The sequence below is a fragment of the Oncorhynchus nerka genome, linkage group LG15 (genome assembly GCF_034236695.1).
Source record: "Oncorhynchus nerka isolate Pitt River linkage group LG15, Oner_Uvic_2.0, whole genome shotgun sequence".
NCBI lineage: Eukaryota > Metazoa > Chordata > Actinopteri > Salmoniformes > Salmonidae > Oncorhynchus > Oncorhynchus nerka.
Genome location: NC_088410.1, coordinates 79,008,133 through 79,029,564, shown reverse-complemented (window position 1 = coordinate 79,029,564; position 21,432 = coordinate 79,008,133). Strand labels below are relative to the sequence as shown.

General features: G+C 44.4%; 1 protein-coding gene across 2 annotated transcripts in view; it reads right to left on the bottom strand.

Annotated features, from left to right (window-relative positions):
* The window catches only part of LOC115143749 (dysbindin-like), a 28,746-nt gene extending 7,852 nt beyond the window's left edge, over positions 1-20,894 (bottom strand). Inside the window, exons 1-3 of one of the 2 annotated variants that reach the window (XM_029684225.2) lie at positions 20,545-20,894; positions 1,579-1,731; positions 89-238 (exon numbers count right to left, since the gene is read on the bottom strand). In XM_029684225.2, the coding sequence (XP_029540085.1) occupies positions 89-238; positions 1,579-1,731; positions 20,545-20,587 (346 nt within the window). In that variant the 5' untranslated portion in view covers positions 20,588-20,894. The remainder of the gene's footprint in view (positions 1-88; positions 239-1,578; positions 1,732-20,544) is intronic. The other variant, XM_029684226.2, reaches the window with a different exon arrangement.
* Positions 20,895-21,432: the final 538 nt, after the last annotated feature.

Here is a 21,432-nt window from a genome sequence, read left to right as displayed (position 1 = left end):
GTATAGGGGAGGGACAAAGCCTAGACTCTGCCAAATACTACACTATCAACACGGGACTGCCTCAGATGCGAGTCTCCCCTCCACTCACCTTTACCTGGCAGAGGGGAGGCCAGCACCCCCTCATCCCCCCCAGAGTTGAGGAAGACATCCAGGGCCTCCTGGTCAGAGATGTCCATAAGGTCCATCTGCTCCAGCATGTCCACATTCACCTCCATGGACGAGACGCTGCCAATGGGAGCTAACAACACAAGAGACAAACGTGGTTGATTAGAGGCATTTACTGTATGTCAGCTTTAGGTCTCCAAGGAAATGTTTAGCAACATTTAGTAGTGTTGTTCCACCGATTAGATGCCTTTTGAGTAGTTTAACTTGGTGGGAAATAAACATTTTATTTCACCTGATTTCAACGTTGTCATAAAAAGCACATGTTCACTTAATGACAAACCATTTTCCCCATCTCAGTATGTTTAAAAAAAAACATACTATAGTAAGTGACTATTAAGTGCCAAATAAAGTAACAGGGATGGCCGTGAAAGAGTAGACGACGTCATCTTAATTCAGCCCCAAATACCCTTGTGACAGGAGGAATGGAAGCTTGTTGTGTGCAACAGGGATGGGTATGTAAATGCAAGCTTCACAAAAAATGTACATTGTTAAACGATTTGTAGCCTGTCTATCTACGGCTAACAGGGCTGACGTGTTGTGCTCGACCCTCTCAGTTTTCCACCACAAAACACCAGAAAATGGCCAAAAGGAGTAGAACCAGCTCACCTGCTTTACACTATGATTTGACTTTGAAATGTTTTTTTACCTTCAAATTAATCATCTTCAGAAATGACTTTGACAACAAAATAGCTAGGGCTTTACAATGACGGTGAAAACCTGGAGAAATGTTGGGTTTAAGTTGGTTAAAATCTTCCTAGAAGTCATAGAGGATGCATGTCATGGGGTGGCAGGGTAGCCTAGTGGTTAGAGTGTTGGACTAGTAACCGGAAGGTTGCAAGTTCAAACCCCCGAGCTGGCAAGGTACAAATCTGTCGTTCTGCCCCTGAACAGGCAGTTAAACCCACTGTTCCTAGGCCATCATTGAAAATAAGAATTTGTCCTTAACTGACTTGCCTAGTAAAATAAAAACTGTTTTTTAAGAATAAAAAAAAATCGGATTTCTTGAATTTTCCATGTGGTCTATATTAACAGGCATTTTTACAATTCAGCATTTCTACTTAAAATATCAAAGGGATGCAAAAGGAACTCATTTCGGAGAGCGAGAGAGCGCATAGCCATAGTATGACATTTGGAATGTCTATTCCTTTCTAACTTTGTGAGTGTAATGTTTACTGTTCATTTTTTATGATTTATTTCACTTTAGTTTCTTTTTCACTTGCTTTGGCAATATAAACATGTTTCCCGTGCCAAAAAAAAAAATCTATTTGAATTTAATTGAGAGAGAGAGAGAACTTGAAGGTTGTGTAGTTGAATCTAGGGTTAGGGTAATGGTTGAGCAGGGGTATGGACATGAAGCTTAGATTAGGATCAGGGTACATGTGTGCATACATGTGTGATGCCGATTGCACTCACGTCTCTTATAGTCATGAATATGCAGATGGGCAGAGGACAGGTAGACGTCCACATCGTGCTGAAATACCTCTTCAAAGAAGCGCTGTCTCTCTCTCAGTTTCAGCTGCTGGGCTGAGTCCAATTCTGGGACTCTTTGAGCATTCTCTGTCTCCGCTGAAACATAGAACAACAGAACAGAACAGTCAGAAACTCCTAGTCTAACAGGTATGCAGAATCAACACTTCTCCACAAATCTGTAACAAACAATAACCAGAAGGGGGCAACAATGAGCCATGGGAACAAGAAACTGTAATCTCAGATTCTGGGGTTGAGAATTTTAGGCTTTTCATTTCCTCTTGCAGACTTGGTATAACCAAGTGCAACAGACACTTTTAGCATCATAGCACATATCTGTACAACATTTCATACTGATGCCTTGCGTTGAAATATGATTGATTATTGATCCTGTAACCCATATCATAAATGCATTCCTTTCTTCATGTAGAATATGCAATTGACAATCCACTGGGATTCAAAAACATCAACTCCACAGCTCCATGTATTCTGATTCAATCCAGATACAGCTAATGCTTTTACTGTTGCAGGTCCATAACTTACCTGACCAGTGTGGATGGCCAGAGAGATGTAGATCAATATATACGATATTCACACTTTACCGTAGTGTACTATATTCAATCCCTCCACACCCACCAATTGCTTTACAAAGGCCAGCTGTCAATTCCCCTACTAGATTAATCTTGTTTAGGACAGAATGCAATCATATTTTCCACCTCATCAGAACCATTGTAATAAAGCAGAGTGCTGCTAGAGCCAGGGGAGGGGACAACACTGAAGTGTATACACAGGGAGAGAGGAAAGAGAAATGCAAGAACCCAGAATGAACTGAAGAATGCCAGTGTGTTCTGGGCACAGAGTAAACCACCCTCCAGTTTTCATCACCTTTTTATGGTGGGCTCCCTGAACACATCATGTATACAGATGTCAAGAAGTATTCTTCCACTGTTAACATTATAACTCAATCTGTAAACACACTCATTAATGGGTTAGCGAAGCAATATGGAACAAGTACTGTGAGATCATAAAGTGATGGGTAGTGTCGTGTCTTGACTATCATTAACGTGTTTGACTGTTATGTTATAAAATAATTACATGCCACATTAAATTATTATGCGATAAAATTAATCATATAACAATTAGTTAAGTAGTAATCTGGGGCACCACGGGAAAAGTGATTTAACAAGTTACTATCTCCTGACTAAACTCTAAAGTCAATTAATTAATTCTTATTTACCTTCCGTCTCATTCTGAATGTCGCAAAACTCTTGGATATCTGCACGAACCCTATCATAAATGATGAATCAGCGATATACAATTGTTTTAGTTTAGTTTTATTTAACCTTTATTTAACTAGGCAAGTCAGTTAAAGAACAGATTCTTATTTACAATGACGTCCTACCCCGCCAAACCCGGGTGACGCTGGGCCAATTGTGCGCCGCCCTATGGGACTCCCAATCACGGCCAGATGTGATGCAGCCTGGATCAAATTGGCTTAATTGTTGATTACTAACTAAATAATCACACAGAATTACATTAACACACAAACAGGATAGCTTACACATTGATTACTACCCAATGCAATGAAAAGTCCCTAGTGGACTAAACCGACATGACGGCTTGTTACACAAAATGGAGGATTCTAAAGAGAGGAAAAGGAAGAGACAAAGGAATTCCACTAACATACATACAGCTGATAACTATGCTCATGGAAATGTGAATACTTTGCACATGAACGGCCGCTCATTCGAAAGAATTGCAATGTACATTTTCATGTGTATGTCTTTGCCTTCTCTCTGTTGAAAACACTTGATCCATCTACGGGGAGTAAGTGGACAGAAACTCTCAGGTTGTGTAAGTCTCTGGTTGTCCTTCCAGAGGTCACCATGTCTTTTGTAGTCATAGCTTCTTGGTTTCAGGTGTCTGTTAGAACGTATCTTCCAGAGGAAGTGCTTGTTAGAATGGATCTTTCAAAATACCACCTGGTGGTTCTTGGTCGAGTTTACTAGCCTGAAGTACTCAAACAGCTGCAGACTGAATGTTCCTGTGTAGTCTTCTTCTTTGAGAGAGAGTTTCTAACCATTTTGTACCTTTCAGCTCACACTGTTGGCCCCGCTGGTCTTGTAGAGTCTAACCATTCGTAACATCCAGTTCAACACCGTCCGCCTGCTTGTTCTAATATGTTAATTTTCTTAACCATTTGTAACATAGTCAGCTGGAGCTGCACGTAACTGGTTTCCATGTAAATGGCAACCATTTCAGCGTGTGGACTGCGTCCTCACTTTCTCTGGTCTAATGTAAATTTCGTTAGAGTCCATTTATAAACTCTGGAAAAAGGGGCATTCCATGACGCCGACATAATATCTGTGCTCACGTGGGTGTGGTCACTGACTGGTTAAAACTTTTATAAGAAAAACAATTCTAATTTAGAAGGCTATAACATCACCTTTCATCTTCTCACAAATAGTTACATATTTAATCACATAAGTTCCACAACATTTAGATGTAAACCTGATAACTGGGAAATATACACATTCAGAGATACAGTAATGTTGTTATACCGTCCTTAATGAGATCCCAAAACAACAACTGATCTGACATAATTGTTCTTTCAGTACCCACGGACCATTCCAACAGTTTGGTTTGGATTATAGAAATATTGTCTCATTATTCAACCTTTTGATGTTATCATTTTGGCAGGAGGAATCTCCTTGTAACAAAGAGGTTTCTTTCCCCTCCTCCTGCAAAGCGCAAAGGAAAAGTTTCTACAAGGTATTTAGGACCATCATAAAACGGCCAACTTCTGTAGAGCGGACCTACTGTAACCTGATCCTTCAGATCTTCACAGGAGAGTCATGACAGTAGCCTACACCCAGCAGACTGACATAGGCTACATTGGGGCTTTCAGCACAGTTCTGTAAGTGTTAAAACATGAATTGCCCTCTCTCTCTCCTCTCACCACATCCATATATTGACCTCCTACTGAACAAAACTGTCTGGGGATTTAGGCATAGTGAGAAGCTACAGGCAGGGATTGGGCTAATTGGATGAGGCTTTTAATCCTGATCTAAATTGGGAATAATGTAAAGATTATGTGGCCTGTGCTGTGATCACTGATCATCCTCAGACAGTAATGACGCTGTAAGAAGCTGAAGACAGATAGAGGTATCAGGGCAGAAATAATAATAGGGGGAAGAGGAACTAGGCCTCCGACCACAGGGCTGCAAGCTCCAAGTGGATGTCTGATAGTATTGTCACTGTGACAACGTCTTAATTGCTGAATTTGTTTTAATCCTTGCTGAGTCATGACAAGGAACCGCATAAAGCAGTGTTGCTTTTGTTTGGCCCATGCTTCTCTAACATTACAGTAAGCAAATGGTATAATGGGTCCTGTGGAGCCCTCTGTCTAGTGACAAAAGGAGGCAGGCCGGTCACAGCAACTCCCTGTCTCCCCCAGTCTGAAAGCCCTGTCCTGGGGCCATCCGGGAAGGGGAGGAGAGACAGCAGAGGAAAGGCTTCACCTCACCCCCCTGGGCCTGACTGTCTGTCTGCACCACTGGGCACCATTGGGAATCACTGGGCAAACACTAAGACACTGATCCATGTGGAGGACAGCCTCTAACACCAGCCCAAACAAACTCTCAGCGCTCCAGAGGCACAAAACCAAAATGACACAGAAAAAATTAAGAGCTGGTGAGAAGTCTGCTGCATCCTGCCAAACATTCAATGAGTTATGTCTGTTTATAACTGTTACAAACCCATTTGACCCTGCAGTCTAGGGGGGATGGAAACTTTCAAACACACAGTAATGGAGGGGGGGGCTGAGCTGGACCCAAGGAAAGAAATAATAAATATCCAAAAAACCCTAAGCTAGTCTTGCATGCTTCAAGAACAGCTAGCTAACTAACCAATTAAAATACAGTGGGTGGTCCGCCCAGTTCTAAGTTTTCCTACGGGTAATGTATGCCCAAAGGCGACTTGGCTTGGTATCCACTTTTCCCACCAACAAATAGCCATACACCACAGCAATACATACTCACATGATTACGGACAATGTGAGAGGTAGGCGCAAAAACAAAAGAGAGATAGCTCCAGAGACAACTGATTGGGTAAGGGAAAGGAGCAGGTGTGTCTTCAGATTGTTGACTGATTGGCGACTGATTGGCGACTGATGACTGCCACCTGTGACTAGGGCAGAAGGAGAGAAAACAAATGCACACAGGATACCTGTATCCGTAACAATAACATTGGTATTCTGTCTGCTCTATGAGTTACACGTTTGAAGTCATGGAATTAGGCCATGACTGTGCTTTGTCTGGGATTCTATTGCCTTCACACACTGTGATGATTCAGATGCATTTTCTTTGAACCACCTTCATGAAGCCAACTTTACCCACAACATATCAGATCTCATTGGCTATTACAAGAGCTCTGTGTATGTACATGATGTAACTCGGTACAATGAGCAACATAATTTCATCACCCGTCACATCTATTTTCTAACGTAACTTGCGGTGATGTAGGCAGCTATCTGACCAATTCAGCTAAATTGAGGCACGCAATGAGGCCATATAATGACAGAGATGTCTTTCGCTCCTGAAGCACTTTCACATTTCCTTTGCTTTCTTCTCTTCTCATCCCCTCTCCTCTCCCTTCTCCTCCTCTCTCATCATAATTGTTTCCATGAAGTGATTAAAATAAGTCCACAATCCCTAAATATTTTTCCATTGTCATTTCCAACTCAAATCTCCCAGAGCTGCTGTTAAGGAAAGATTTGAACCAAATTCAATGCTCTTAGTTTTAGAGATGTTCAGGACCAGTTTATTACTGGCCACCCATTCCAAAATAGACTGCAACTCTTTGTTAAGGGTTTCAGTGACTTCATTAGCTGTGGTTGCTGATGCATATATGGTTGAATCATCAGCTTACATGGACACACATGCTTTGTTTAATGTCAGTGGCAGTATATTGGTAAAAATAGAAAAGAGATGAGGGCCTAGAGAGCTGCCCTGCGGTACACCACACTTTACATGTTTGACATTAGAGACAATTCCATTAATGAAAACCCTTTGAGTTCTATTAGATACATTTGAAGTCGGAAGTTTACATACACTTAGGTTGGAGTCATTAAAACTCGTTTTTCAACCAATCCACAATGTATTGTTAACAAACTATAGTTTTGGCAAGTCAGTTAGGACATCTACTTTGTGCATGACACAAGTAATTTGTCAACAAATGTTGACAGACAGATTATGTCACTTATAATTCACTATATCACAATTCCAGTGGGTCAGAAGTTTACATGCACTAAGTTGACTGTGCTTTGAAACAGCTTGGAAAATTCCCCAAAATTATGTCATGGCTTTAGAAGCTTCTGATAGGCTAATTGATGTAATTTGAGTCAATTGGAGGTGTACCTGTGGATGTATTTCAAGGCCTACCTTCAAACTCAGTGCCTCTGCTTGACATCATGGGAAAATCAAAAGAAATCAGCCAAGACCACAGAAAAAAATTGTAGACCTTCACAAGTCTGGTTCATCCTTGGGAGCAATTTCCAAACGCCTGAAGGTGCCACGTTCATATGTACAAACAATAGTATGCAAGTATAAACACCATGGGACCACGCAGCCGTCATACCGCTCAGGAAGGAGACGCGTTCTGTCTCCTAGAGATGAACGTACTTTGGTGCAAAAAGTGCAAATCAATCCCAGAACAACAGCAAAGGACCTTGTGACTCAAATTATGTCAATTAGCCTATCAGAAGCTTCTAAGAAGCCATGACATAATTTTCTGGAATTTTCCAAGCTGTTAAAAGTTAAAGTCAACTTAGTGTATGTAAACTTCTGACCCACTGGAATTGTGATACATTGAATTATAAGTGAAATAATCTGTCTGTAAACAATTGTTGTAAAGTACTTGTGTCAAGTACTTGTGTCATGCACAATCTAGATGTCCTAACCGACTTGCCAAAACGACAGTTTGTTAACGAGAAATTTGTGGAGTGGTTGAAAAATGAGTTTTAATGACTCCAACCTAAGTGTATGTTAACTTCGGACTTCAACTGTAAGTGTATTAATGTAAGATAAGTGTTAGATATTGTTAGATAAGAAAGGCTGTCTTGTGACACAATAGCACTACAATACAAACTGTATGTTAGCTCTTAACATTTGTCCCCCCCAAAAAAAGGCAGAAAGAAAAAGAAAACTCAATGGACCAGTGTGGCTTTACTATGTCAGGTATAGATTGCATTCAACAAGGTCACTGGAGAGGTCTGCGTGCTCAGAGCAGAGCTGACACTTGGCATGCGGGGAGGGAGTGACTCCTTTTTCTCTTCTCACGGTCGTATGCAATCAGACATGCCCCCGTCTTCTCTTATTATGAGGGCAGTGTGAGAGCCATGCTAACAAAGCAAGATGCCAGCTGAAATTGAGGCCAGGTATATGAGGAATATCAAAACATGCCAGGGTATATCTCAAAATACTGGCTGCACGACTGATGTCTGAATGTGTATCACAGTAATAAAGTCTGATAACAGTACAGTATGTCGCAGCAGTTTTGGAGAACAGCAGCTTGGTCATACTTTAGATCACTCAGTGTTTTCCTCGTCCTCATGTTAGTTCAATAGTTCCTACAACCAGGTTGACATTGATTGATTGGTGCTTGATGTATTTTCTTAAGAGGCCTGGTACCTGACTTATGCATGAGCTAAAGGGAGAGTAGTTAACAATGCAAATCTTCCCATTGATTTTCCTATTCCGTTTTGTTACCATCTAATCACCTTTATCAATAAGGTCTGTGGAACTCACAGCTGACCTTTTTACCTTTGACCCGTTCCCTTTTTCACAAGGGACAAAACTGGGTCACAAAATGACAGGGTCACAATGTCCCCGATTTCTGAGATCACTTTTCCGGTCAGTCATTCTCCATTCCTTACCCAAACCCCCCACTTCACACCACAAGCCATCCAGAGTGGCAGCCAGTGGGCAACACAGAGCGGCTATTCAGGAGGGAGGAAGAGGGGGGACGCAGATGAGAGAAGACTGGGACAAAACAGATGAAAGCAGATTGTCAGTGGGCTTTAAGTTTGACCTGACTTTCTTACAGAAAGGTTTTTCCGTTGTTTTTACTCACTCCCTCAGGGAATGAGTTGTGGGTTGGACAGAGTGTGGGATTAGGGCTCAGTACCAGCTGGACGTGTGGAATGAGCCGGACTCGAACAGAGCCGGACGTGTCAGCTTTCCCACTCTGCCTCCCCACACAAAGACAAACCCAGATCCTCCACTCTGACGGGAAAAACAGAAAAAGCCCTTTCAGACAAACACAAAAGCAGGGCTGTAAGGGAGTGGGCCTGGGCCTGGTTCTAAAGACATGACGCCAGTGAGAGGAAGTTATTTTACTCCATAGGCATGTCGGGAAGGTTAGGAAGGGGTACACCATGACATCATCAGCACTGTCCTTTCCAACAGGGACCTCTCTCCCTCTCTGTATCATACTCACATTAGACCTTAGTGCTAGTCAGATACAGATATAGTGAGAGCTGAGGGGCTGATGGCCTCGTGACTGGAAGAGCTGACCTCAGAACGACAAACAGTGTTTGGGAAGAAAACATGGACGATTAGCTTTCTAGATGATCCAGTTGCTTTTGGGTTTTAGATCTTTCACTGGGGCTGCTGGTTTGTGGCCTCCCTACATTCCCCAGCGGAGGCAGCTCGCAACACAAAAACCCTATGGGAATGGCCACTTCCTTTAGTGCAAACACTGATTATAAACTAGTTTGGCAGAGTCATTTTCAGGAAATTCTCTACCACCAAGCAAAAGTGGTTTCATAAAAGTGACAGAGTTAATTTCCAAAATAATGAAGTAATCCTACTTAAATAATCCTTTGGAATTGACAGTAAACTGCAAAGACACAGCCATGAAAATGTAGGTTTCCTTGCAGTGGAAGACAAAGAGTGAGGGGTGAGCACAGCCTGTGCTATCTCTCTATCCCTCTCTCTCTCTCTCTCTCTTTCACAGGATGACAACATGGCACCAGTAATCAGTGTTAGATGTTGTTCAGGATAAGAGATGAATCATCTGCTGGCACATCGCCAGGCAGTGAGACAACAGCAGGTAGTGACAGTGACTCCTGATCAAATTGATCAGGACCAACAATACGTGACATAATGCTGTTAGGGACTGGGGAAGATGAGACTGGTTAACCTTTACGATAGGACATGTTGCTGAGGGTGTGACGGGGGGGTAAGAGGGGGGATTGTATTTCAACAAGCACCATCTCACCGCTAGTTCTGGAGATGTGTTTGAGGGAAGTAGTTGGGAGGAAAAGTGGATAAAAAACTAAAACGAGTGAGATAAGAAAGGTCAACCGAAGAGTAAAAAGTTCAATGGAAGTGAAAAGACGGAATGTACATGTAAAAGAGAATAAAAAAGATGAGGTGTGGAGTAGACAGGGAGAGCCTATAGAAAGAATGAGTAGACAGGGAGAGCCCAGAGAAAGAATGAGTAGACAGGGAGAGCCCATAGAAAGAATGAGTAGACAGGGAGAGCCCAGAGAAAGAATGAGTAGACAGGGAGAGCCCAGAGAGGGAATGAGTAGGCAGGGAGAGCCCAGAGAAAAAAATGAGTAGGCAGGGATAGCCCAGAGAAAGAATGAGTAGACAGGGAGAGCCCAGAGAAATAATGAGTAGACAGGGAGAGCCTAGAGAAATAATGAGTATACAGGGAGAGCCTAGAGAAAGAATGAGTAGACAGGGAGAGCCAAGAGAAAGAATGAGTAGACAGGGAGAGCCCAGAGAAAGAGGGAGTAGACAGGGAGAGCCTAGAGAAAGAATGAGTAGACAGGGAGAGCCAAGAGAAAGAATGAGTAGACAGGGAGAGCCCAGAGAAAGAGTGAGTAGACAGGGAGAGCCTAGAGAAAGAATGAGTAGACAGGGAGAGCCCATAGAAAGAATGAGTAGACAGGGAGAGCCCAGAGAAAGAATGAGTAGACAGGGAGAGGCCAGAGAGGGAATGAGTAGGCAGGGAGAGCCCAGAGAAAAAATGAGTAGGCAGGGAGAGCCCAGAGAAAGAATGAGTAGGCAGGGAGATCCTAGAGAAATAATGAGTAGACAGGGAGAGCCCAGAGAAAGAATGAGTAGGCAGGGAGAGCCCAGAGAAATAATGAGTAGGCAGGGAGAGCCCAGAGAAAGAATGAGTAGGCAGGGAGAGCCCAGAGAAAGAATGAGTAGGCAGGGAGAGCCCAGAGAAATAATGAGTAGGCAGGGAGAGCCCAGAGAAAGAATGAGTAGGCAGGGAGAGCCCAGAGAAAGAATGAGTAGGCAGGGAGAGCCCAGAGAAATAATGAGTAGGCAGGGAGAGCCCAGAGAAAGAATGAGTAGACAGGGAGAGCCCAGAGAAATAATGAGTAGACAGGGAGAGCCCAGAGAAATAATGAGTAGGCAGGGAAAGCCCAGAGAAAGAATTAGTAGACAGGGAGAGCCCAGAGAAAGAATGAGTAGACAGGGAAAGCCCAGAGAAAGAATGAGTAGACAGGGAAAGCCCAGAGAAAGAATGAGTAGGCAGGGAGAGCCCAGAGAAAGAATGAGTAGGCAGGGAGAGCCCAGAGAAAGAATGAGTAGACAGTGAGAGCCCAGAGAAAGAATGAGTAGACAGGGAGAGCCCAGAGAAAGAATGAGTAGGCAGGGATAGCCCAGAGAAAGAATGAGTAGGCAGGGAGAGCCCAGAGAAAGAATGAGTAGGCAGGGAGAGCCCAGAGAAAGAATGAGTAGGCAGGGAGAGCCCAGAGAAATAATGAGTAGACAGGGAGAGACCAGAGAAAGAATGAGTAGACAGGGAGAGCCAAGAGAAAGAATGAGTAGACAGGGAGAGCCCAGAGAAAGAGGGAGTAGACAGGGAGAGCCTAGAGAAAGAATGAGTAGACAGGGAGAGCCAAGAGAAAGAATGAGTAGACAGGGAGAGCCCAGAGAAAGAGTGAGTAGACAGGGAGAGCCTAGAGAAAGAATGAGTAGACAGGGAGAGCCCATAGAAAGAATGAGTAGACAGGGAGAGCCCAGAGAAAGAATGAGTAGACAGGGAGAGGCCAGAGAGGGAATGAGTAGGCAGGGAGAGCCCAGAGAAAAAATGAGTAGGCAGGGAGAGCCCAGAGAAAGAATGAGTAGGCAGGGAGATCCTAGAGAAATAATGAGTAGACAGGGAGAGCCCAGAGAAAGAATGAGTAGGCAGGGAGAGCCCAGAGAAAGAATGAGTAGGCAGGGAGAGCCCAGAGAAAGAATGAGTAGGCAGGGAGAGCCCAGAGAAATAATGAGTAGGCAGGGAGAGCCCAGAGAAAGAATGAGTAGACAGGGAGAGCCCAGAGAAAGAATGAGTAGGCAGGGAGAGCCCAGAGAAAGAATGAGTAGGCAGGGAGAGCCCAGAGAAAGAATGAGTAGGCAGGGAGAGCCCAGAGAAATAATGAGTAGGCAGGGAGAGCCCAGAGAAAGAATGAGTAGACAGGGAGAGCCCAGAGAAATAATGAGTAGGCAGGGAAAGCCCAGAGAAAGAATTAGTAGACAGGGAGAGCCCAGAGAAAGAATGAGTAGACAGGGAAAGCCCAGAGAAAGAATGAGTAGACAGGGAAAGCCCAGAGAAAGAATTAGTAGGCAGGGAGAGCCCAGAGAAAGAATGAGTAGGCAGGGAGAGCCCAGAGAAAGAATGAGTAGACAGTGAGAGCCCAGAGAAAGAATGAGTAGACAGGGAGAGCCCAGAGAAAGAATGAGTAGGCAGGGATAGCCTAGAGAAAGAATGAGTAGGCAGGGAGAGCCCAGAGAAAGAATGAGTAGGCAGGGAGAGCCCAGAGAAAGAATGAGTAGGCAGGGAGAGCCCAGAGAAAGAATGAGTAGGCAGGGAGAGACCAGAGAAAGAATGAGTAGGCAGGGAAAGCCCAGAGAAAGAATTAGTAGACAGGGAGAGCCCAGAGAAAGAATGAGTAGACAGGGAAAGCCCAGAGAAAGAATGAGTAGGCAGGGAGAGCCCAGAGAAATAATGAGTAGACAGGGAGAGCCCAGAGAAAGAATGAGTAGACAGGGAGAGCCCAGAGAAAGAATGAGTAGACAGGGAGAGCCCAGAGAAATAATGAGTATGCAGGGAGAGCCCAGAGAAATAATGAGTAGACAGGGAGAGCCCAGAGAAAGAATGAGTAGACAGGGAGAGCCCAGAGAAATAATGAGTAGACAGGGAGAGCCCAGAGAAATAATGAGTAGACAGGGAGAGCCCAGAGAAAGAATGAGTAGGCAGGGAGAGCTCAGAGAAAGAATGAGTAGGCAGGGAGAGCCCAGAGAAATAATGAGTAGACAGGGAGAGCCCAGAGAAATAATGAGTAGACAGGGAGAGCCCAGAGAAAGAGTGAGTAGACAGGGAGAGCCTAGAGAAAGAATGAGTAGACAGGGAGAGCCCATAGAAAGAATGAGTAGACAGGGAGAGCCCAGAGAAAGAATGAGTAGACAGGGAGAGGCCAGAGAGGGAATGAGTAGGCAGGGAGAGCCCAGAGAAAAAATGAGTAGGCAGGGAGAGCCCAGAGAAAGAATGAGTAGGCAGGGAGATCCCAGAGAAATAATGAGTAGGCAGGGAGAGCCCAGAGAAAGAATGAGTAGGCAGGGAGAGCCCAGAGAAAGAATGAGTAGGCAGGGAGAGCCCAGAGAAATAATGTGTAGGCAGGGAGAGCCCAGAGAAAGAATGAGTAGACAGGGAGAGCCCAGAGAAATAATGAGTAGACAGGGAGAGCCCAGAGAAAGAATGAGTAGGCAGGGAGAGCTCAGAGAAAGAATGTGTAGGCAGGGAGAGCCCAGAGAAATAATGAGTAGACAGGGAGAGCCCAGAGAAATAATGAGTAGACAGGGAGAGCCCAGAGAAAGAGTGAGTAGACAGGGAGAGCCTAGAGAAAGAATGAGTAGACAGGGAGAGCCCATAGAAAGAATGAGTAGACAGGGAGAGCCCAGAGAAAGAATGAGTAGACAGGGAGAGGCCAGAGAGGGAATGAGTAGGCAGGGAGAGCCCAGAGAAAAAATGAGTAGGCAGGGAGAGCCCAGAGAAAGAATGAGTAGGCAGGGAGATCCTAGAGAAATAATGAGTAGACAGGGAGAGCCCAGAGAAAGAATGAGTAGGCAGGGAGAGCCCAGAGAAATAATGAGTAGGCAGGGAGAGCCCAGAGAAAGAATGAGTAGGCAGGGAGAGCCCAGAGAAAGAATGAGTAGGCAGGGAGAGCCCAGAGAAATAATGAGTAGGCAGGGAGAGCCCAGAGAAAGAATGAGTAGACAGGGAGAGCCCAGAGAAATAATGAGTAGGCAGGGAAAGCCCAGAGAACTAATGAGTAGGCAGGGAGAGCCCAGAGAAAGAATGAGTAGGCAGGGAGAGCCCAGAGAAAGAATGAGTAGACAGGGAGAGCCCAGAGAAAGAATGAGAAGACAGGGAGAGCCCAGAGAAAGAATGAGTAGGCAGGGATAGCCCAGAGAAAGAATGAGTAGGCAGGGAGAGCCCAGAGAAAGAATGAGTAGGCAGGGAGAGCCCAGAGAAAGAATGAGTAGGCAGGGAGAGCCCAGAGAAATAATGAGTAGACAGGGAGAGACCAGAGAAAGAATGAGTAGGCAGGGAGAGCCCAGAGAAAGAATGAGTAGGCAGGGAGAGCCACGAGAAATAATGAGTAGACAGGGAGAGCCCAGAGAAAGAATGAGTAGGCAGGGAGAGCCCAGAGAAATAATGAGTAGACAGGGAGAGCCCAGAGAAAGAATGAGTAGACAGGGAGAGCCCAGAGAAAGAATGAGTAGACAGGGAGAGCCCAGAGAAATAATGAGTATGCAGGGAGAGCCCAGAGAAATAATGAGTATACAGGGAGAGCCCAGAGAAAGAATGAGTAGACAGGGAGAGCCCAGAGAAATAATGAGTAGACAGGGAGAGCCCAGAGAAATAATGAGTAGACAGGGAGAGCCCAGAGAAAGAATGAGTAGGCAGGGAGAGCTCAGAGAAAGAATGAGTAGGCAGGGAGAGCCCAGAGAAATAATGAGTATACAGGGAGAGCCCAGAGAAATAATGAGTAGACAGGGAGAGCCCAGAGAAAGAATGAGTAGGCAGGGAGAGCCCAGAGAAAGAATGAGTAGACAGGGAGAGCCCAGAGAAATAATGAGTAGACAGGGAGAGCCCAGAGAATTAATGAGTAGACAGGGAGAGCCCAGAGAAAGAATGATTAGACAGGGAGAGCCTAGAGAAATAATGAGTAGACAGGGAGAGCCTAGAGAAATAATGAGTAGACAGGGAGAGCCTAGAGAAATAATGAGTAGACAGGGAGAGCCAAGAGAAAGAATGAGTAGGCAGGGAGAGCCCAGAGAAATAATGAGTAGGCAGGGAGAGCCTAGAGAAATAATGAGTAGACAGGGAGAGCCCAGAGAAAGAATGAGTAGACAGGGAGAGCCCAGAGAAATAATGATTACGCATGGAAAGCCCAGAGAAAGAATGAGTAGACAGGGAGAGCCCAGAGAAAGAATGAGTAGGCAGGGAGAGCCCAGAGAAAGAATGAGTAGACAGGGAGAGCCTAGAGAAATAATGAGTAGACAGGGAGAGCCCAGAGAAATAATGAGTAGACAGGGAGAGCCCAGAGAAAGAATGAGTAGGCAGGGAGAGCCCAGAGAAAGAATGAGTAGACAGGGAGAGCCTAGAGAAATAATGAGTAGGCAGGGAGAGCCCAGAGAAATAATGAGTAGACAGGGAGAGACCAGAGAAAGAATGAGTAGGCAGGGAGAGCCTAGAGAAAGAATGAGTAGGCAGGGAGAGCCTAGAGAAATAATGAGTAGACAGGGAGAGCCCAGAGAAAGAATGAGTAGACAGGGAGAGCCAAGAGAAAGAATGAGTAGACAGGGAGAGCCCAGAGAAAGAGTGAGTAGACAGGGAGAGCCTAGAGAAAGAATGAGTAGGCAGGGAGAGCCCAGAGAAAGAATGAGTAGGCAGGGAGAGCCCAGAGAAAGAATGAGTAGACAGGGAGAGCCAAGAGAAATAATGAGTAGACAGGGAGAGCCCAGAGAAAGAATGAGTAGGCAGGGAGAGCCCAGAGAAAGAATGAGTAGGCAGGGAGAGCCCAGAGAAAGAATGAGTAGACAGGGAGAGCCTAGAGAAAGAATGAGTAGACAGGGAGAGCCTAGAGAAAGAATGAGTAGACAGGGAGAGCCCAGAGAAAGAATGAGTAGACAGGGAGAGCCTAGAGAAATAATGACTAGACAGGGAGAGCCTAGAGAAATAATGAGTAGACAGGGAGAGCCCAGAGAAATAATGAGTAGACAGCGAGAGACCAGAGAAATAATGAGTAGACAGGGAGAGCCCAGAGAAATAATGAGTAGACAGGGAGAGCCTAGAGAAATAATGAGTATACAGGGAGAGCCCAGAGAAATAATGAGTAGACAGGGAGAGCCCAGAGAAAGAATGAGTAGACAGGGAGAGCCCAGAGAAATAATGAGTAGACAGGGAGAGCCCAGAGAAATAATGAGTAGACTGTGAGAGCCTAGATAAATAATGAGTAGACAGGGAGAGCCCAGAGAAAGAATGAGTAGACAGGGAGAGCCAAGAGAAAGAATGAGTAGACAGGGAGAGCCTAGAGAAAGAATGAGTAGACAGGGAGAGCCAAGAGTAAGAATGAGTAGACAGGGAGAGCCAAGAGAAAGAATGAGTAGACAGGGAGAGCCCAGAGAAAGAGTGAGTAGACAGGGAGAGCCTAGAGAAAGAATGAGTAGACAGGGAGAGCCTAGAGCAAGATTGAGTAGACAGGGAGAGCCAGAGAAAGAATGAGTAGACAGGGAGAGCCTAGAGAAAGAATGAGTAGACAGGGAGAGCCAAGAGAAAGAATGAGTAGACAGGGAGAGCCTAGAGAAAGAATGAGTAGACAGGGAGAGCCAACAGAAAGAGTGAGTAGACAGGGAGAGCCAAGAGAAATAATGAGTAGACAGGGAGAGCCTAGAGAAAGAATGAGTAGACAGGGAGAGCCAAGAGAAAGAATGAGTAGACAGGGAGAGCCAAGAGAAAGAGTGAGTAGACAGGGAGAGCCAAGAGAAAGAGTGAGTAGACAGGGAGAGCCTAGAGAAAGAATGAGTAGACAGGGAGAGCCAAGAGAAAGAATGAGTAGACAGGGAGAGCCTAGAGAAAGAATGAGTAGACAGGGAGAGCCAAGAGAAAGAGTGAGTAGACAGGGAGAGCCTAGAGAAAGAATGAGTAGACAGGGAGAGCCAAGAGAAAGAATGTGCCAACTCTGATTGGGGCTCATTAGCTGAGGAGGATGTATTTTCCGCTGCTCTCTCATCATCAAATTCCACTTTTAACAGTCTAGTGGCTGGCAAAAGCTGGCACTATGGAGATCATCAGCTGGCCATGACTGCCTCTAGGTAACTGGAAGTTCATTGGATCAATTGTTGCAAATAAGGGGGCAACATAGAAAATGCTTCAGAACAACATCAGATTATATGAAGCCCTGTGCAATTACTTTGTTTATTGAAAGAGTTTGGCAGGTGAAGCACTGTCCCTGGTTATGTAAACTGACCAGGGTGGCAGGCAGTAGCCTCCCTTTCATAAAACAGATGACAACATTAACAATTATGTACAAGATGCCTCTTGTCATTTTTTTGGTTTACACCGTTTATTTTTGGGCTTTTTTCATCCTCCTGCTCTCTCTCCTGAACCTCCCATCTGGGCTTGGTTCCAATTGCGAAAAGAGTGAATTATTGATGTTGAGAGTTGAGCAGTGTGTGTGTGTGTGTGTGTGTGTGTGTGTGTGTGTGTGTGTGTGCGTGTGCGTGTGTGTGCATGTGCATGTGTGTGTGTTATTGTTGCATGTGTGTGTTTGGACTGTGTGTGTGTGGGGAGCTTGCAATGGGTTGAATCCCAGACTGGCACCACCACATGCCCACTCTGTAAATACTACAATGACATCATCTCTCCTCTCCCAGCACACTCCGGACTGACAATAGTGCCATTTATGGGTCAGTCAGCCTCTGTCTCCTATGCCAGTGCCCTCTATGTGGCCCATAAGCAGACTACTCATCCACTTTGAAGCCAAGAAGCTGAAAACTGAGAGACGTCTCCATTAGACTACACTCACCATGAATGAGCAGAATTTGTCTGGAGTGTTGTGAGGGAGCGGATGTACTTAAAAGCATCGATAGGGTGACACTGTTGGTCAACTGAGTTCCCTCCATCATGACTCATCATGCCCTTTGGCAACACATCAACTATCACATTGTTCACCTTTCCTGGTGTTCCTGGAACCTCTTTGTTGCTCATCCTCTTTTTGTGATGAATAGCCCACATTGCTATTTTCAAATCAATGGAGAGCATCACTGGAATGTTTGGCTGGACACAATAGAATAGTTCTGGCCTTACACTGATCTATTCTGTTGATGTTGGTATTTCTCATGAGCCTGAGTAGTTTGGCACTATCGTCGTGGGTCCATGGTGAACAGCAAAGACCAGAAACCAAACCACTATGTATTTCCCATACAATACTAATGATACCTGTGATACCTGTGTTGATGTGGGAGATGTGTAAGAGATTTGTGGGTCCAGCACATGCTGATAGATTTATGAATAATGAGTAATAACTGCGTTGTTGTATTTAGTGAACTACAATATGCCTGTAGGCATTAACAAGTTTACCTGGTCTGAACCAGGGCTTGTTTTCACCAAGCAGAGAATGGGATGATGGGAGATTTGATCCAAACTAATTAGGAGGACTTGCTTTTAGGCCTTGGTTTTAGGCCTAAGGTTTTAGGCTGTGTAGATTAAAGGATCGAAGTGGAAATAGATATGAACAGACGGTCATTCAAGGCCTGTAGTGTGTACACATACATAATGTACATACACACACATGCACATATACACACACCATGGGACATTGCATGTGCACAGCATCCATGGATATTGTGTGTTCATCAAGCTGTTGGTCAGCCATGCATGGGAAAAAACAACTACATTATCTACACTGCAGCTGTTGCCGTCATAAAGTAATATTAGTACAAGTGGAAAAAAATCCAGAGGCTTTTGTTGTGGCCACCTCTCCATCCAACAGTGGGCTGCACCACCTTTCAGAAATGTACTATGCTGTGTCTGCCTCAGTGGGAGACTGGCTCTGTTTAAAATGAGCACTCTGGCAGCAGCCATCCTGTGAGCCACCAGCATACATGGGGAACAGATAGGAGTTCCATGCAATGCTGCAGGGAGAGACACCAGTCTTATCTATATAATGGAGTTAGTGCAGTCAGAAAAGGAAGGGATCTACCATGGTTGGTGAAGAGTAGAATACCTGAATGGGATACCTGGGACACACAATGTTTGATCACCGAGCATGGTTGGTGAAGAGTAGAATACCTGAATGGGATACCTGGGACACACAATTTTTGATCACCGAGCATGGTTGGTGAAGAGTAGAATACCTGAATGGGATACCTGGGACACACAATGTTTGATCACCGAGCATGGTTGGCACCACAACAAAACCATGTCTGCAAGAACATAAAAAATATGTGAGAATAAGTTGTGTGTTTGCAATCAGTTATGTCTTATCTGGTGTACATTCAATACGAACTGCGCATTCACTTAATCATTCCCAGCCTGTCATGTAACATTTCAACAGTGTGACAACAGCTGTTCAGTCCTCCAAGCCAACACATACCACTGTGCCCCTCCAAACAGAACATTCCCACACAATACAGAACCTACAGGTAGGGCACTGGGCACTGGGACCGGTCAACCCACAGATATCGGATGTCTTCTCTCTCAGTTATGGTCTGATCAAATTTAGCCACGGACTGACTGACCCTATTGCGACAAATTCAATTTCCCATTTCTGTGTTTCTCTGTGAGAGCATCGTCTGTAGGACAGCCTGTCTGTGGCCCTATGTCACTGCAGTCACTCTATAGATACAGACACACAATCTCATTAGGAGTTAGAGATTCATGTCAGTGAAACCATTGGATGTCTTTAAGGCCCCAATTCAAAATGAGAATATACTGTATCCCTTTAAGAACCCTCAACGTCTTGAGTAAAGTCCCACTGATTAAAGCGTTATTATGGTACATTACTCATGGGGATGATTCACCATTCTAGTCTTTATTTGGCTAGCAAAGAGCATACAGTATGTCAGCCTTAGTAACATCAACAAACACCAGGTCCCTACCACATCGGCTGAATAGTCAACGTTTCAATGCACACACACACACACACCATTATTTGCTTTCAATGCACACACACACACACACACACACACACACACACACACACACACACACACACAACAACAACAACAACAACAACAACATCAACAACAGGAATCAGTAATCACCCATAATTACTTGAACAGGTTATGCTGATTGTGGCTTGGTTTATGTTTCTCTTCACTAAATATTGAATGGTTTGTCTGTCTGTAAAGCTACTACAGATACCCAAATATGGACAGGAATTTTCTCTATGTAGCGTTCTGCTCAGCAATAGGGGATTACAGTGATTGAAACTACAGATGTAGGATCTTAATTTGATCACCCTGTTGCAGGACAACTGTCCTGCAATGGAGGAAATGTAAAACCTGTAGTGTATTTGAGGTTTAAAAAAAGCTTCTGAAGTTTGTAATTTCAACTTTGAAATGTCAGTTTATTTTCCCCTATGAAAAATGTATCAATCCCTACAAAACTGTTAATTACAATCCACATAATAATTTACATTTCCTGTTGCTGCAGGATTATGTTCCTGCTGTAGAAAACTGGCTCACATCTGAATATAGATTTTTTTTTTTAACAGTACAGTACAGAATAAATGACTAAAATGATCTGTAATGACATAGTGACATAGTCTTTCCAAGTCCTACACATTCGAGTAGTTTTTAAGAAAGGTAAAGAAGCTTTAAAGTTACTCACAGGGTAGACGCTTGTTGTGAAGGTTTGCCCCAGACGAGCTCATGGTGCTGGCAGCTTCGGAGAGAGAGCTGCAGAATCAGATTAGGTGTGCTGTTGAGGAGGACTGGAGGGTCAGGTCACACAGTCAGGCACAGAGATGAGATGGGGTGGGGAACAGTCAGCCCTTCAGAGCCTCAGCAGGACAACTCATCTCCCTCCTTCTCTCCTGGGACAGAAAGAGAGTAAAGGCACTCCCAAGAAACTCACTGGCTCTCTCAAACACACTCTCTCCTTTCTCTATGGAACAGTACAGTACAACCCTTCTCTCTGAGTGAACTTACTCTGTCAACTACAGTATTTGGATGAGAACAGCAGGTTAGGGCTTTGTGGAGCATACCAATTGGTCATTCACAGGGGGAGGAGCTTGGTGTGAGATGGGTGGATAGGGGAGAGTGCAGGGTCCTTTATGTAACAGTGGAAGATACCAAGTCAGTAGACAGACACTTGCTTTTGTTATTTTTGTCATCCTCTCTCTCTCCCTCTCTCCTTTCTCCTCTGTGTCCCTCTCACTTCCAGGGTCAATTGATGTGCACAAAATGCAATGCGACAGGATACAAGATCTTCTTGCCGTTAATGGAATAGTATTGATGTTATTGAACATATCAACATCTTTTTTTAGGCTTGCCTCTGAAAGAGCACACACTGTTCTTCAGAGGAACAGTTGATTTCAGCACTTCATGTATAATTCAGTTCATGGCAAAGATTCAATTTTTCATCACAAAAATAGCATTAGAAGCCAACACCTCCAAAATAACCTATTGGGTTTAGCTAGACTGAAAACAATTTCTTCGAGAAATGTATCTTTATTTTAAAGAAATCTTTAGAGAAGTAAAAGCTTAAAATTAGACT